The following is a 16260-nucleotide window of genomic DNA, read 5'->3' as shown; positions in this document are numbered from 1 at the left end:
CGTTCAAAGGAACTGCTGTACCCAGAGTCGTAAGAGCACCAACTCCATTTTCTTTAATTAAAAAAAACGCTTTCCCCCCCCCCCCCCCGCCCCCAAATATCTTGGTATAAAAGCTCCCTCTAAACATTTCAGGTCTGTCACCTTAGCGTAGTGTTTTCTTCCTCTAATATACTTTGCTGGTCTACAAAAGCTGTTTCTGTGCTGCTGCTGCCCGCGGTGCTTCAAAGCGCCGTGCTGGTAAAGCAGCCGGACCGTTAGGCTTACACCAGGGGAGGGAGCGTTCCATGTGAGCGGACGGCTCCGCTCTGCCGTTGGGGGCTTTCAGCTCCAGTTCAGCGCGTTGCCATTACACAGCAGTATTTTTTTACCGGTTGCTTTACACAGCTGACTAATTTGAAAGCGAACTTTTTTTTTTTTTTTTTTTTTGATCCAAACAAAAGAGGTGTTGTGCCACGCATTTGTTACTCTATTCTGCTTCAATTAGTGAGTATCATTAAAAATTTAATGAAGCTAAATGCACACTACTAGAATGGGTGCTGGCATGTGTTCAGCCCTCGGGATTAAAGATGAGACACCAACCCCCCCCCCCCACCCCTTCCTGTCCTGACTTTCTTTCTAGCAACACGAGATGACATCATCTTTTTGTGAGAATCAAGAACTTCTCTGGTATTACAAAACAACTGAATTTTATTTTGGCAGAACTAAAAAAGAAATCGTATATTTATCTACATCGTAGTAAAACCAATGACTTTTTGTTTGTTTGCTTGTTTGTTTTCCTTCATATATTCATCAAGACATCGCAACCAAACGCAGGTATCGGGCGTGAGGTGCCGGTACCGCCGGCGTGCGAAGGCCACCTCACCCCCCCTGCCCTGGATGGGGGAAAAGCCCCACACCAGAGCGCTGTAAGCACCAGAAAAGATGCGTTTAAATACAAATTTCCTCCTCTTCCTCCTCCCAGTAAACGCAGCAGCAGGTCACTTTCTGCGCCTGAGCAGCCCGGCAGCAGCGAGTAACCCGTTTGCAAAACGTGGTTGCCGAACATGAAAGATTACTATTTTGGGACACCTTTAACAAGAATGTTTATTCATATTAAAGCAGAAACCAACTCATAAATGCTTTTTATACATGTGTGTGCCTGTAAAAGACAGTACGGGACAACTCAAAAAGAAAAAGGCTGCGAGAAGGATCCTCACTGCAGTCTGCGGTAACTTTTACAGAGTTCGTGGTCCCTAATATCTCCCCACCCTCCGTTTTTCACATGAGGGGAAAGGGGGGCCATGGAGTACCTTTTACTGACACTCATCGTTTCGGGAAACAGGTACTGTTGGTTGCTGTTCAAGAGAGAGTCGATTTTGGCACTCTGGGTGGACGGTCTGCAGGATTTCTTGTGGTGCATGCCACAGTCCCCCGTGTGAAAAATCCTGGGGATTTCGGGAACCAGCACTTTCCAGAACTTTGGAAGACAAGAGACAGTCAAGTGCTGCAGAGTCCAGTCCCAGTTGTAGTCATCGTAGGTGCAGAAGGCGTCCGTGCACTCGATGAGCTTCTGGTAGGTGTCTCTGCCGAAGGCCATGCCCATGTTGTGCTCGGTGGACTTCCACGTCTTCATCTCCACCTTGTCGGCGCGGCCGGCGAAGCCGCCGCGGACGGGGCTGTAGGTGCCCAGGGAGACGATCTGGCACTCGGGGCACTCCCGTTCGCGCAGGGCCCAGAGCTTTTTGAGGACGTGGTAGAAATCGGGCGCCAGGTAGTGGTCCTCCTCCAAGAAGAGGACGGGCCCGGCGTGCTCCCGCAGCGCCCGCACCCGCTCCCAGACGAAATGCAGCTTCCACCACCAGTGGTGCTTGGTCTGGGAGAAGCGAGCTTCGCGGTAGTGCCCGAAGGAGTCGGGGTACTCGGCGTTGATGCAGCCGAGGCGCAGGGCCGCCGCCTTGCCCACGTCGCGGGGGCAGTCGCGGGGGTCGTGGCCGGGGAACTCGCGGGGGTAAAGCTGGATGCTGAAGGGGAAGAAAACCTGCAGGACGGGGCAGAAGTCCACGCGTGCCGCCAGCCGGTTGAGCTCCTCGGCCCACAGGTCGTGGCTCAGCACCAGCAGCACGTTCTCCACTCCCGCCGCCCGCCGCAGCGACTCCAGCAGCAGCCGCAGGTGCTCGGCCCGGTCGTGCACCTGCACCACCAGCACCACGTCGGCGGCGGCCCGCACCGGGAAGCGCCCGGCGTTCCGCACCGGCTGGTCGAAGTTCAGGCGGTAAACGAGCGAGCGGTAACTCAGCGTCCCGTTCTCGGGGAGCGGAGGCGAGGCCGAGGCGTTGGCGGCGGAGCGGCGAGGCGGCGGTTCGCTGACCCGCGGCGGTTCCCCGGTGGTACCGGGACCGCCCCGCTGCTGCTGCTGCTGCTGCTGCTGCCGCCTCCGCCCGCCGCCGCCGCCGGTTCCCCACAGCGCCAGCGCGCACAGCGCCAGCGCCAGCGCCAGCAGCAACACCTTCCGCTTGTAGATCCGCAGCCGCATCCTTCCCGGCGGCGGCGGCCGCCGCTCCCCGCCGCCCTCCCGCCGCCGCCGCCGCCGCCGCCGCCGCTCCCCCCCGCCGGCAGCGCGCGCGCGCCGCCGCCGCCCCACGCGCCCACGTCGCCGCCCTCCATTGGCCGCCGGCGCGGCGGCCGCCGCTCTTCGATTGGCCGCCGGCGCCGTCACTCATCGCCGCTTCCGTCGGGGTGTGTGTGTGGGGGGGGAGGGCACCCCCCCCCCCCACCCCCGCGGGGCTGCGCCGCCATTGGCCGGCAGTAATTGGGGCGGGGGGTAATCAGGGCGGGGGAGACGGGGGAGAGAATCCGCCGGGGGTTGGAGGAGTGAGATAAAATAGTGCCCGAATTGCAAGGACGAGATAAGGCAATCAGCCGGGATTTGCAAGAATGAAAGACGATAAGAGCAAACAATTCTAGATTCGCGAGAACACGAGAAAATCGGAATGGCAAGGGGTAAAAAAAAAAAGAATTCTAGGAGTGCAAGAATGAGGTAAAATCATTCCAGATTTCAAAGGATAAGATAATAAAGTCACTCTGAAATTGCAAGAAGAAATGAATTCTAGAATGGCAAGAAGTTAATTCTGGGATAGTGAGACTGAGATAAAGTAATGAGAGAATTGCGAGAATAAATTTATTCTACATTTCCAATAATAATATGTACAAGGAAAATCTAGAATTGCACGAATGAATTTATTCTACATTTGCAATAATAAGGTATACGAGGAAAAGAATTCTAGATCTGCAAGAATGCAAGAAAATATTTCTAGAATTGCAAGAATAAGGTAGAATACTTCTAGAGCAGCAAGAACGGAAAAAAACACCCCACACTCCTTCTAGAATTGAAAGACTAAGGTAAAATAATTCTAGAATTGAAAGAACACAAGAAAATAGAATTGCAAGATTAAGGCAAAATAATTATCAAATCACAAGAATGCAAGAAAATCTTTCTAGAATTGCAAGATTAGGGTAAAATAAGTCTAGAATTGCAAGAATGCAAGAGAATCTTTCTAGAATTGCAAGATTAAGGTAAAATAATTATCAAGTAGCAAGAATGCAAGAAAATCTTTCTAGGACTGCAAGACTAAGGTAAAATAATTCTCAAATTGCAAGAATAAGACATAATTCCAGAATTACAAGAATCTAAGACGACATTCATAGCATTAGAAGAATAAACTGTAACAAGTCTAAAATTACAAAAATACAGGAAAAGGGGGCAAACGCGGGTGCCCACGCTGCGACGCCTCGTCCCTCGCACCGTTCTGGGGAGGGAGCATGCTTCCTCCTCCTCCTCCTCCTCCTCCTCCCCCCCCCCCCCCCCCCCCCCCCCCCCCCCGCGCCTGGCAGCGCCGCTACCCCCAGGGCTGGGGGGAGGTTTGTTTTGTCACTCTGGGGTAACATCAATCCTCATTTGAAGCATTCCCCTCCCCACCCAAGGCAGCCTCCCCACAGCCGTGGGTAAAACTCCGGCAACCGAACCACCGTCCCGCCGCGTACGAGTTTCCCCGCCAGCCACGACGTTCGGATAAACGCGGAGAGGATCGCGTGGTTAACGCCGAGGGGCAGCGGCGCAGCCAGATCGGGCCAATTAAAGAACGATCCCAAGTGCTGCCAGCCCAGCTCGCAGCAGCTTTCGGGGGTTACCGCACCGGCATCTGCCATCAAGGCTTTTTTTTTCCCCAGAAATGAGGCGGGTGAGGGCAGGTTTCAGTTGCGTTTAAAAGCATTAAACCGCGTCCTCAAATCCCCGGCGAGAGCCAGCGGCGGTGGCTTTATCCCGACGAGACTAAGCCCCGCGCTACTCGAGTCGCCGACGCCTGAGGGGAACGTCAACGGTCGTGGGCACAACGTTTAACAGAAGGGACCGGCGCGATGCTCCTCGGGTTAGGACGCATTTTTAATGGCGGTTTCACAGCTTGACCTTTGCTGACCCAGCTAAGCTTTGCCTAACTCTGCAGGTTGCTTCTAATCACCCACCGACCCGGTGGTTTTCAAGAGAGGCGTTTAAAAAAAGAGCGCTCCTGAAAAGAGAGAGGCTGCTCTCTGCAAGGACGTCGGTTTGATTCCACCAGACCGCGTCGCTACAAATAGAAAACACGACATAAGTGGCCCGACAGAGTTCCCCACACGTACGGTAAGTGCTGTAAAATATATATATTTTTTTATGAGAACGATTTTTGCCCAGTCCTTTTCTCTGCAAAAAGCCTTAGCTGGGTCACGCACGCTCCTTCCTGCGCCGGCAGTATCAAACGACAGAACTGGTGCCTATTTTTCGCTGCCTACCCCCCCGCGTCCGCACCCGCCAGCCGGCCTTTTCCCCAAAGGAGCAGGCGGCGATTTGAGGAACGCTGCGGTTGTCTTGCTGGAGGGCAAGGAAAACCGCTGGAGAAGAGAGCCCGGAAAGGAGCGGTTTGTGCTTTGCCTTTCCCCAACTCTGAAGGAGCTTCGGCTCTTGGCTCCTTCGCCACCTCCTGGCTGGCTGCCGGGAGGCAGCGCCGGCTCGGCCGAGCGCAGGCACGGAGCGCTGCGGCAGCCGCCCCGGCCAGCCCGAGTGGAACCCCGACACCCTCCTCCAGCACCTCGGACGGAGCCGCGGTGGGAGAGCTGCAGCCCACCGAGCCAAGCGCTGTGCGGCGCCGAAGGAGCTTGTTTGCAGGGGGGGGGGTTGCAAGACAGGGAAGAAAATGAAGTCGGCCGGAGCGGGTTCCCAAGGGAAGCTGGGGGGTATTGCCCACCCCGCTGCGTGGCTACGCAAGGCTTCCCTTTTCACCTCGTGTCGGGAGGTGGGAAAGCAGGGCGCTGGGACAGCTCCGCCGCTCATCCGACCCCCGCGGAGACGGCACGATGCCGGCACGTCGCTGCGTCGCTCGAAGGGGCTCCGGCGGCAACGCAAAAACCGCTGCAGAACCTCCCGCCCGCCGCGGCGGCTGCCGCGCTGGCAGGATTCGAGGAAGCCGGGTCGGTTTTGGGGCTGACACTCGCTTCGGAGGGAACGGCAGCCCGGTGTGCACGCGTGGGATTTCAGACGACCCAGCAGGACTCGCAGAGCTGTCACCGTACAAAAAGCCCTTTCCCACAGCCGAGAGCTTCCTTTTCAGGCGGAGAGGTTGCGCTCCTCCTCCCGCTGGCCTGTAACCCCCCAGCTGGTCCCTTCTCCCGGCGTGGCAGGGCTCGGCCAGGATTTCCCAGCCCCAGCCATCGTGGCAGCCTCGGCCACGCAGGTGCCGTTTCCTCCTCCGGCCACTGCACCGCCACCCACACATCTGCATCTAAAATTCCAGAGGAGTCCCACGGGAGGCCAAATTTCTGTGTCTACTCCACTTCCCTCCTCTTAATCATGCACTCCACCTAAGAGGTATTTTTCCAAATGAGTAATCTTTAGGCTGCTGCAATCAGATCTCCCTCCCTTTACAACAGCATTAGCATATGACTATTTAAAACCTCCCAGGGTGAGCTCTGCAGCGCTTCCCAGAGATCGGTGTTGAGGTAAACAGGCACACTTGTGTGCCTCCTTCACAAGTTCTCTGTAGTTGAAGAGCAATACGTAAGGAATGATTCATCTAAATCTTCCTGTAGTTGCTTCGAAGCTACTGTTTTACAAATACTGTGTGAAAAGAACACAGTCAGGTTATTTTGACATTTGCAGAAAATTTTAATGACGCTCAGTATTTCTAAAATAAAGGTTTCTCTTCCTCAGGAAGATGAGTCTTGGCCTTGTCAGAGCAAAGCCCCTCAGTAGGCATGCTTCGGTATTTATTTCTGCTGCGAACGTCTCAGATTAGTAAAGAGTTTGAAACCGATGATTTTTAAAATGTGGATGAAGGTTGTGCTCGCGCGGGGGACGTTAAGTGATACCTGCAAGCCAGGACATTCTTCCAAAGCCCGCTGCCGCCTCTCGGGCCGCTCCTCGCGCTCTACGCCGCGTTTCGCCGTCACCTGAGGCCCAGCCTGGATCAGTTCCGCACTCGGTACCTACGGACAGCTTGTTGTCCCATGCAAACTACATGTAACTATTTATCTGTGACCTGGAGAGATGCAAAATGTGCGGTTCCCTCCCAGGCAGTCAATACCGCTTCAAAAACAACAGCGTAACGTGCTCTCCCCGAGCCATCACGCGTTCCAGGGCGTGGGGTGACTAAAGACTTCTCAGGGGACTTTTTGTTCCGTGGTGTTTCAATACCGCAGCCATGGACCGGCTGACAAGACCTGAAATAATAAGGGTGAGTGGATGCTCTCAAGTATTTAAGTCTCTTCACCAGGAAAAAGGCCCGGAGCCAATCCCTAGAATACACTGGATGAAAAGCTCATTAGAGAAAACACAATTCACGTGTACGTCGAAGGGTTTCAAAATTTAATAAATTGACACAGTGAACAATTCAAGAACCTTTTAAACGTGAGAGTTAAGAAACAAAGTTTAGGTCACGTATTTAGAAAAACACATTACTTGTATCACAAAGAGATAAAACCAAAACCATTTGTTCTGGTAAAAACCCAGCAACGCTGGTCCCTGCTTGAAGTGAAAATGCTGTAACAGAACTTTTTAAAAAGAAGCACCTGGAATGACACGACCGGTTTGGAACTGCTCACACCATGCTTCCTCCTCACAGCAGCCCAAGTTGCTCTACAGTAAACAAATCGGGAAGAGTCCGGTCCAGTGATAAAGCCAACACAGTCATCTTCTGCAGGCAGAGTTCAGAGCCTCGAGTGTAAGCAAGCAAAGCAGATTGATACAAGCTCACCTTCCTTCTCCTAGCAAGAAACCACTTACGACACGGAACAAAGAAAACTGTTGTGATACTCCGAACAGAGCCATAGTAATAGGTCAAAGAAAGCAAAATACATTCTAAGGAAGAATCAAGCTAAGCCATCGCTTTTTATTCCAACCAGAGAGAGATTCTAGTGGTGGAGGAACAGTCAGGCCGCCGGCTCGGGCTGACAGTGCCCCCTCACTGCAAGACTGACGTTTGCTTTCTGCAGCGAACGCCCTACGACAGCACGAGTGGGTAACAAGCAGAAAGCAATTTCAGGCTCCTCCGTCAGCGGACAGAACGTCAGGCAGAGCTTTTGCGCCCGGTAACGGTCACCCATTACTCTGCGGGTACCTATCCAGGAACTGGGAGTAGCAGTCTAGAGAACAGAAGTAGCAGATGACTGGTGCTTCCGTACCTCCCATGTTATCCACGAGGACCACGGTGTGAGCTACGTGATGGAGATTCATGGTCACCGTGATCTGAACGAAGCTGCTCAGACAGGCGCTTCCGCACTGGCATGTTTTAGCCACTTCCAGATCTTCACAAAGGTGAGAAGGAAGGAGATGACAACCATAAGGGATTCTGTTGAACAAGAAGAGTGAGTGTGAATTCACTACAAAATTAACCAATGTCACTCAAACACCGTGACATGCCATATGCACCAGTTGGAAGAAACGCCTCTCTGAGATCACAGACAAGGCAAGTCTGAAATTTTGCCACTTGCAGTATTGGACTAGTTAGTAATTAAACGCCGCTTTTCAAGACAGCCACTAAAAATATGCAACTGTGTTACTGACCCCGAAGTAACAAGGGCCTGAGCTCCGGAAGATGCTGCAACAAGAACCAGGGAGTTTTCACACAAATCGTAACACCCTGTATCACTGCGATAGAGAATTAGAAAATTAAAAAGATGATTAAGAATAATAAGACAACGGGGCGCATACCTGCTCTTCCCTCACGTTAGCCAGGAAGATCACTGTATTTCATCCTGGCCTGACAAAGCACCCACCATTTACTCCTCACTCTCTAAGTGGTAGTAGTGTAAAAACACTGTATCCAGAGGAAACAGGAGATAAAATGAGCCTTTTTACAGTAGTACTTCACTGCAGATGATAAATTAAGGTTCTCCTGATATACAGCTCTTTTCGCCCATCATGTCAATAATGACATCCAGAGACAGGAACAAGAATTACCTCTTTTTAAATTTGCAGCAGAGTGGCATTGTGTTTGGGGTATAAAATAACTAACTTCCCTGAAGTACTCTGGTGAGTTAACCTCAAAGTGTGGGTATCACTCACAGACTAGGTCTCACTGACTCACATCCTGACTACACCTACATATTCCCAATTCTTTCTACATACCATCATTCTCATAGCTAAGCCTCCTGTGGTTTGTTTTTTTGTTGGTTTTTTTTTTTTTTTCACCACCTCAATTTAGGACATCCCTTTTTCCGGTCAGGAAAAGCTTAAGCACAGTTCTGGTACTTGCCCGGAATGCCACTACAAAGACTGATTTCCAAACATTTGCTTTCATATCTTCCCTCCTTCTGTTTTCTTCCTTTCTCAAGGTTTTTACAGCCCATCATCACTCCTGTTTCTCATTGTTAATTCTTGCCTCTAGTGAATGTCAGACAGAATGTCTGTTGCCCACTTGTTAGATTTTTTTTTTTTTTTCCATTTAAGATGATCTGGACCACTCTGACCAATGCTGTCTCCTAATAATCACAGATCTGTGGGCAAGGGGACTGTTTCCATTGCCCCTTGTCTCACTGAGACTCCTGGAGCAGAAAGCCTTTTTAGTTCTGTGTGGTGCCATTTTCTTAAAGCCTGCTGTAAGGGGCCAGGGGCTGCATTAATGACTAGATATCCTTAGGCACTCTGGTAGTGTAACTGAGCACTAAAATCTGACCAGTGTTGAGGGATCATATTCTCTAGAAAAAACCCCCATGCCTTAATAATATTTATATCAAAACTACTGATATATCTATAAAGTGGGGAAAGGAAACACGTGGAATTTAATTACTATAATAAAATCAGCAAGGTCAGAAGTGGATAAGATTTGAAGTAGAACATTTGGTTGCTCAGCTCATTTCCAGGGTGTGCCCCGCATGCCTGTGGCCACCTTTAGCCCAGACTCCTGAGCAATTAACCCAGGTTTATGGGATGCTCCCCACCCTCAAGGCAGGAAAGGGCACAGAATGTAGATTAGGAACACTTCAGGTCTGTCTCTCGCCCCCCTTTCTGTACTCATGACTCCTTTCCACCTTCTTGCTCCCTTTCCAGCCAGAACAGGGTGGGAGGAGCAGCAGCTGGTAGCGGCAGGCTCACAGGCAGGGGCACGCAGGCAGAGCTAGGTCAGCGGCGTGGGGGAAGCAGAGAAAACTGATAACAGCAGCCTGGCAAGGATGATGTTTACTTGGTGAAATAATAATTTTAAAGTTACATCAGAACTGAGCTTCTCTGTGTAAGACAGACCACCCTTACTCCAACACCAAAGGAAATCACAGCTCAAGGAAAACCTGAGGTGGGGAGAAGCTGGCAGGAGGTAACGCCAACTCCAGCGTGACATTCGCCCCCCGAGAAGCCGCCTCTCGGTACCTTCAGCTCACACCACTCAGCTTGGGTAAGGTCCCATCTCAAGCAGAGGCAGACCATGCCATGTCTGTCCTAGGAGCTGTATGGTAGAACATACCCTTTTGCCAACACGCTATTCTCGCACGGGAAGGGATAGTGACAGGCTAATGGGTGTTGCACATAGTCCTGCTGTACTTTAAGCAAGCACAAGATGAAGGGCAACCATCTTGGAAAGCAATTTCCAAGCTAAAGCCCGATGCAAAATATGATCCAGGCCTCAAAATCCACTGGAACGTAAGCTCCTCAATACCAAATGCCAGAAGCGGTTCAGGCTGTAGAACCGATTCTATTTTCCTATGGCTGGACAAGAATTATTCTGTTACAGTGCCTCATTTTGTGGGTAAAAACATTTCAACATGTAGCTTTCTCTAAATGCTTCCAAGTCACCTTACTGCGTTATCCTGTATAACAAAGGGATGATTTAACAACTGGAATTCAAATCAACTTCAACCTTATGATTTTTAATAGGTGAAGAGACAGGAAACAAACCAAGTTAGGAAAGTTTAGACTCAACAGGTTTGAAACGGAGTATGTGCAATGTGTACCCATCATGCTACCTCTTACCTGTAATTTATGGTTGCTCTTGCAGCACACTCTAATAAAGTCAATGGTATTTTCAGTTGTATATTGGGAACAAGTGGATTAGGCTGTTCAAAAGGATTTCCAAAGAGATCCAATTTCTCAAGACAGAGTTTCCTAAAATCACTGGGCAAGAAAGGAAGTTTGTTTCGAGCTGCTGACAGAAAGCGTAGATGATCTAACTGGCCAATCTTGAATGGCAACCTAATCAACACATTGTCATCGAGCTTTAAATTAATGAGTTCTCGCAGCTGGCAAAACTGAATTGGAAGTGCTTTAATTTTGTTTTGGCTGAGGTCCAAGAACTGAAGAGATTTCTGAAGAGTGGAGTTGCACAGAGCCCCACTGAATGACTCCAGGTGATTGTTGTGCAAATCAAGCTCCTGAAGACAGATCAGGTCACCAATAGTAGCTGGCAGCTGCTTAATATGATTATGACTCAGGTCTAGTTTTCGGAGTTTCTTCAAGCAAAGCACACGCATGTCGATCCGAGCAAGTCTGCAGTACGAGGTTTGGAGATGTTCGAGGGAGCAAGGAAAGGTTTTGGTGATAGGATAGTCCCTTCTTGAAGTTATGATCATTTTTGTCTTAGGTTTTTCAACTTCCGAGTTCTTCGCTGGTACCAAAGTTGAGAGAGGGAGAGCTCCTATGTCGGTGCCTTGGTGAGCCAGTCTCACAGCTGAGAGGAAATTCTTTAAATTGCTGGCATTTGCCTACAGGAAAACACAATGTGGAATTAAAAGCTCATTAATCTTGTGGTCATTTTACTAACACTTTCAGAACTATTTTGTATATGTATCAGGAGATACCAACTCTGCAGGGCAATGAAATGGGAAAGGGAAACAACTCCAGCTTATTAGGTTGATGTGCTGTTTACAGTATTTAAGAACAAATGGCATACAATTTGAATGAGAAGTTACAACCTCTCTGAATAATCTAGATCAAACAAACTGCGTTGCATTACTCAGAAAAGGAACAAAGCACTGAATTCACAGCTGAAAATAAAGTACAGAAAAAAAGCCTGGTACACTGTGATCCTCCTAGCCTGCAACATGATAAAGGGACAGTTTATAGAAACACACGGGGAAATCAGATCTAAAACTTGACACAGTCATTTTTGAAAGTTGCAAGGAAGGGAAAGGATGGAAGCTGAGGTTAAATTTAACATAAAGGAAGGTGGAAAGTTTCAAAGCAGGTTAAGTAAGTGCTTCTGGTAACACACAGCGCTCTGGTTGTGCCAGCATCAAACAAGGGGGTAATTATTTCAGTCCTTCTACAAACAACTGACTAATTTTGCTTTAGGTGGGATACAATAGCAGTAAGGGCAGAGAGGTAGATTAATGGAGTATCGGATGACCTGTATTTTAAATAAATGTCAAGAAAGCTGTGATACATTCATTGTACTGATACAATTTTTATGAACAGCAGGGCAACCAAACGTTTCTCAATTTTCCAGCAAGTCTCTACTCAAGCTGATGTGCAGCTGACAGACACTAAGCTATGACGTGAATTCTAAACCAAAAAGCACGACGCATCCACACAAGTCATCCCTCGTTGCAGGAAAGAACAAACTCGGGAGTTTTGGCATGGCTGTGAGAGTTGAGAGGTTCGTACTCTGTTCCCAGCTGTAACTTGCCCAAGCCTACTGACACCTGTTTCTGCACCCGGAAGACCATTTTCTCCTAAATGTATTTGTTTATACCAAATTCCAGAGGGTTCAGAACTAGCTTACATAATATGCTATAACCACCTAGCAAAACAGAGCAACGATCTTGGGGGCTTCTGGATGCTAATGTGATATAAAGACAATAAAGGTCAAACCTATTTGGCTGCATCACCAACCTAAAATGACTGTACATCAGAAACCTTTGTATCCAAGACCACCAACATTCGTTATCTCAGCCAATCATAACTGTAACATTTAGTTACAGAACTCCCCCTAACTTCAGGCAGATTTGCCATGTTTCCGAGGGTAATAAACAGCTAACGAAATTTGGAAGCAAGGAGAAAAAGTCCTCCAGATCTGTAAAGACCAAGTAAAATACATAACTATACATTAAAATTGAGTTACAGACACTATTTCTTTGATCTCAAAACATAAGACACATGCGGTTTCTTGTAGTCAAAAGCTCTAGTTCATTAAGTTTATGGGCTGTTCATGTGACTTCAAAATAAGCGCACTTTGTGTTCTGGATCCCTAGACAAATCTCCTCCACAATACCTTTGTAAAGGCAATGTAGCATCTGTAAACCTTGCTGTTGAGAAACCTTGAGTATGCTGAGAAAAATATTAAGACACATCCAAGAAAAAAAGCAAAGAATTAGTTGTAAGAGTTCAGGACACAATTTTCTGCCCCAAGTCTTAAGTCTCAACCACAGAAAAGATGTTGGGAAAAGAGGTTAATCTTGTTAATGCCTTACAAGTCTTGTTTCAGAGCTAAATGAATGATGACAAGGCAATCAGAGATTACATGGATTTCAGACCTTGCATGCAATGCAGCAGGCACAGGCTTGCTGAAGGAAAAAAAAAAACAAACAAAACCAAAACAAAACAGTGACTTTGTTAGTTCTGCTGCAGGGTTGAATGCTCCAAATCAATGTTTCTCAACTTAATTTCTGATGTGACTGAATGCAGCAAATTGCACTGCCTGACAGAGTACAGAGAGTGGGGTTTTGCAAGGCACTTGCACCCAATCAGTACCGTCATACCTGGGAATCTCTTTTCTACAAAGCTTTTGTCCATCTTTGAAAGTTGAGTCTTTCTGTATTGAAATTATGAAAGACTAGCAGAAACACTACAGAGAAGTTATCAATAATCTCAAACCTGGTTCCTGGATTTGGAGCATTTAAGAGGAATCTGTAATATCACTGGCTTTGGAAGAAGTTAGTAGATTTATTCCAGGATCCTGACAGTACGAGGGTGAGCCTTATGCTAAAAATGGGGAGCAAGCATCTACCCTCCTTGGAGGCTCTGGCCACTATTCTAAGTCCTGTTTCATTAGATTTGGTTGAGACTTTCTTTTCAGTTCAGCATCGTGGACTATCTTCTCATACAGAAAACAAGAGATGTAATTCTTAACTACATTACTACACTGAAAATATGTCTGCCGCACAGTTTCCATACAGGCCCTACAAGTGGTCTGAATCAGATCTTGTAGCACAAAGACACGGACCTTTGCTCTCTAATTTTATACTACTAGGAGATCCTCTTACAACAGGCCCGCTTTTGTACCTTTGTTCCAAGATAAAACTTTCTCACTTCTCATACTTCAGCAGAAATGTTCAGAGTAAAGATGTAGAACAAGAATATATTCTGGATCTAATGCAACATGAATAGCTTTCTTTTTTTTTTTTTTTTTCTGTAAGATACATAGCACATATGCTTCTGACCAGAAAAAGTTAATTTAATTGGATTTGGACACACACTGCTTTTTTTCTATTTAACCCTGTAAGGCGAACTGCTCTCTTCATCAAATTAAGGCTGCTATTCTTACCACCACAGCCTTCAGCCTTGCACAGACAAGGTTATTTCCAGATCACAACAGCACTGTGCCACATTCTGCAAAATCTTGGGCCCCTACAACTATATTCAGGTTTATATTCAGTTATTGGTCTTATTCACAATAAAATAAGAGCTTTTTCTTTCTTGCTAGGCCATATTTGTTTTCTTTTCAGTAAGTCACCATCCCGAATACAGATTCGTTCACCTTGTTTCTTGCGCAGACCTTGCAGCCTGCCCCGAGCTTCACTTCCACTCTGGCAAGACAGTTGTCACTGCCTGTTGCAGCTGCAGTTTAAAAGCTGCCTGAGCATTTCTCCTTAGAGAGGCCCATTGAGAAAGCCTTCTGCTTGTGAAGGAGTAAGCTTCACCACTCATGATTACAGCTGCTCAGTCTGACATCACTGAAATCATTAAAGGATCTCCTTCACGTCGAAGAGCCACAGTAGCAACAGAAAGTCAAAATGATTTTCCAAACAAGCAAGCAATATTATTTGCTTTTAATTTACACATCCTAACTCTAAGGTTTTAGAAAATCTATCCTGCTTTCCTCTTATACACAGCTACAAAAAATTACTGGAACAGACACAGAAAAAAACCTTAACAACATAAGAATTGAATGTTAGTATGTTGTTTTTAGTGAGTTTAGCATTATTAAAAACTCTTCACAGCTTCCAAATAGCCTATGAACTGTAAATAAATACGTTGATCAGTCCTACTGTCAGCTAAGCATTAAGGTGAGACGGTGACTGTACTGCTGATCCATGCCATGTGTCTCCAGCTTTGAAAACCACTGTGAGCACACTGCTTGTCCACTAAGACAGGAGCGTTCTCCATTTTTTTTTTTCCATTAGAAAGACTGTAAGCAATAACTGTTTCATAGAATTTATGGCCAAAGAGCAAGATATTGTAACAGTGAGATGGAAAAAAGTTGTTTCTCTCTAAGCATGCGGCAAAGAAGATGAAAAATTGACTTCTCTGTTCCTGAAGTCTCTCCAGGAGCAGAAGAATCAGCAAAGAAGCTGGGCCCAGGCTTCCTGGCACAAAGAGTGCGCTCCCTTTTATTTCCCTTTTTGCTGTAGCCTGCTGAGGCCGTACAAAGCCAAGCTCCCTCATGCTGCCCCGTTTACATCTCCCGTGTCGAAGCTGAGAAGACGGTTAAGACAAAGCCTTATTCTCTGCGTGGCATTTATCAGACGGACCCCAGGCAGACCCGGGCACCCGGGGGGGAACTGTCCCAGCGTGGTGCCCGGGGAGAAATGTCCCCGGCGAGCCACCCTGCCGCCTCCACACGTCGCTCGGCTCCGGGCACCGGCCGCGGCCCCGATTCCTCCCTCACCGGTGCGCCGGGCTGCCAGCCGCGGCCCCCACACCCACCTTGCTGAGGCAGACGTCCACCGCGGGCTCCCGGAGGCGGACGGTGGCCTTGCCCTCCTCTACGAACCGGGTGAAGAACCGCTCGACGTTCTCCTGCACCTACGAGGCACAACGGGCCGCTCAGCAGCCGCGGCGGTAGGAGGGGACCCGCCCCGGCCCCGGCTTCCCCCCCCCCCGCCCCGGTTCGGTCCCCCGCTCACGGCGCCGCCGTCCCTCACCTTGTAGCGAGCACCGACCCGGTCCCGCGCCGTGCACACCATGAGGTAAACGCCGCCCTCCCTCGCCCGTCCGGGCGGCCGGCCGAGCGAGAGGAGCGCCCTGGTGCCACGGCCGCGACCCCGCAGCCCGCAAGTGGGCAGGAGCCGGCTGACCACCTCCACCTCGCACTGCAACCGCATCGCCGCGCCGCACGGCCAGCGGGCCCGCTCGGGGCCGGGCGGGGCGGTGCCGCCCGGGGGCCTCCCGCGCTCTCCGCGCACAAGGCGCCCGCCGCTGCCGCCTGGCTCCCCCGGAGGCCGCCCGCCGCCCGCCGCCGGCGGTCAGGGGGCACAGGGCCGCCCGGCGGAAGGGCTGGCGGGGCGGGAAGGGCGGGAAGCGGGGAGCGGCGGTACCGGCAGCCGCGGGCAGCGCCAGCCAGGGGCCCTCAGCGCGGGGATGTGCGGCGGCGTCCCCTGCAGGAGGCGAGCGGCTCAGCTCGGCTCGGCGGGAAGGGTGGAGGGAGCTGAGGGGATGGCGGGTGTGAGGGGACACGGAGGGAGCTGAGGGGACGGTGTATGTGAGGGGACATGGAAGTAACTGAGGGGATGGTGGGTGTGGGGGGACGTGGAGGGAACTGAGGGGACACGGTGGGAACTGAGGGGACGGCAGGTGTGAGGGGATGCGGAGGGAACTGAGGGGAC

General features: G+C 49.7%; 2 protein-coding genes across 2 annotated transcripts; both read right to left on the bottom strand.

The window, feature by feature from the left end:
• Positions 1–1065: 1065 nt before the first annotated feature.
• MGAT2 (alpha-1,6-mannosyl-glycoprotein 2-beta-N-acetylglucosaminyltransferase) lies at positions 1066–2582 on the bottom strand. Its single transcript, XM_042799046.1, has one exon. The coding sequence runs from the start codon at positions 2510–2512 to the stop codon at positions 1193–1195; it is 1320 nt and encodes a 439-aa protein (XP_042654980.1). The 5' UTR covers positions 2513–2582; the 3' UTR covers positions 1066–1192.
• Positions 2583–6853: 4271 nt separating this feature from the next.
• LRR1 (leucine rich repeat protein 1) lies at positions 6854–15872 on the bottom strand. Its single transcript, XM_032995909.2, has 4 exons — positions 15580–15872; positions 15362–15460; positions 10472–11199; positions 6854–7856 (listed from the first exon to the last, which is right to left on the bottom strand). The coding sequence occupies exons 1-4, from the start codon at positions 15757–15759 to the stop codon at positions 7604–7606; spliced, it is 1260 nt and encodes a 419-aa protein (XP_032851800.2). The 5' UTR covers positions 15760–15872; the 3' UTR covers positions 6854–7603.
• Between the last annotated feature and the right edge of the window lie 388 nt (positions 15873–16260).

The sequence above is a fragment of the Tyto alba genome, unplaced genomic scaffold (genome assembly GCF_018691265.1).
Source record: "Tyto alba isolate M040663 unplaced genomic scaffold, T.alba_DEE_v4.0 Super-Scaffold_29, whole genome shotgun sequence".
In the NCBI taxonomy this organism is placed as follows: domain Eukaryota; kingdom Metazoa; phylum Chordata; class Aves; order Strigiformes; family Tytonidae; genus Tyto; species Tyto alba.
Note: the sequence above shows the minus strand (reverse complement) of the source record. Positions and strands in the feature narration are given on the sequence as shown.

Excerpts from the sequence above, each read along its gene's own strand:
- MGAT2 (XM_042799046.1), bottom strand. The coding sequence starts at position 2,512 with ATGCGGCTGCGGATCTACAAGCGGAAGGTGTTGCTGCTGGCGCTGGCG.
- LRR1 (XM_032995909.2), bottom strand. The coding sequence starts at position 15,759 with ATGCGGTTGCAGTGCGAGGTGGAGGTGGTCAGCCGGCTCCTGCCCACT. Across the intron at positions 11,200-15,361 it reads TGGACGTCTGCCTCAGCAAG|GCAAATGCCAGCAATTTAAA; the intron begins GTGGGTGTGGGG and ends GTTTTCCTGTAG. Across the intron at positions 7,857-10,471 it reads AGAGCAACCATAAATTACAG|AATCCCTTATGGTTGTCATC; the intron begins GTAAGAGGTAGC and ends CTTGTTCAACAG.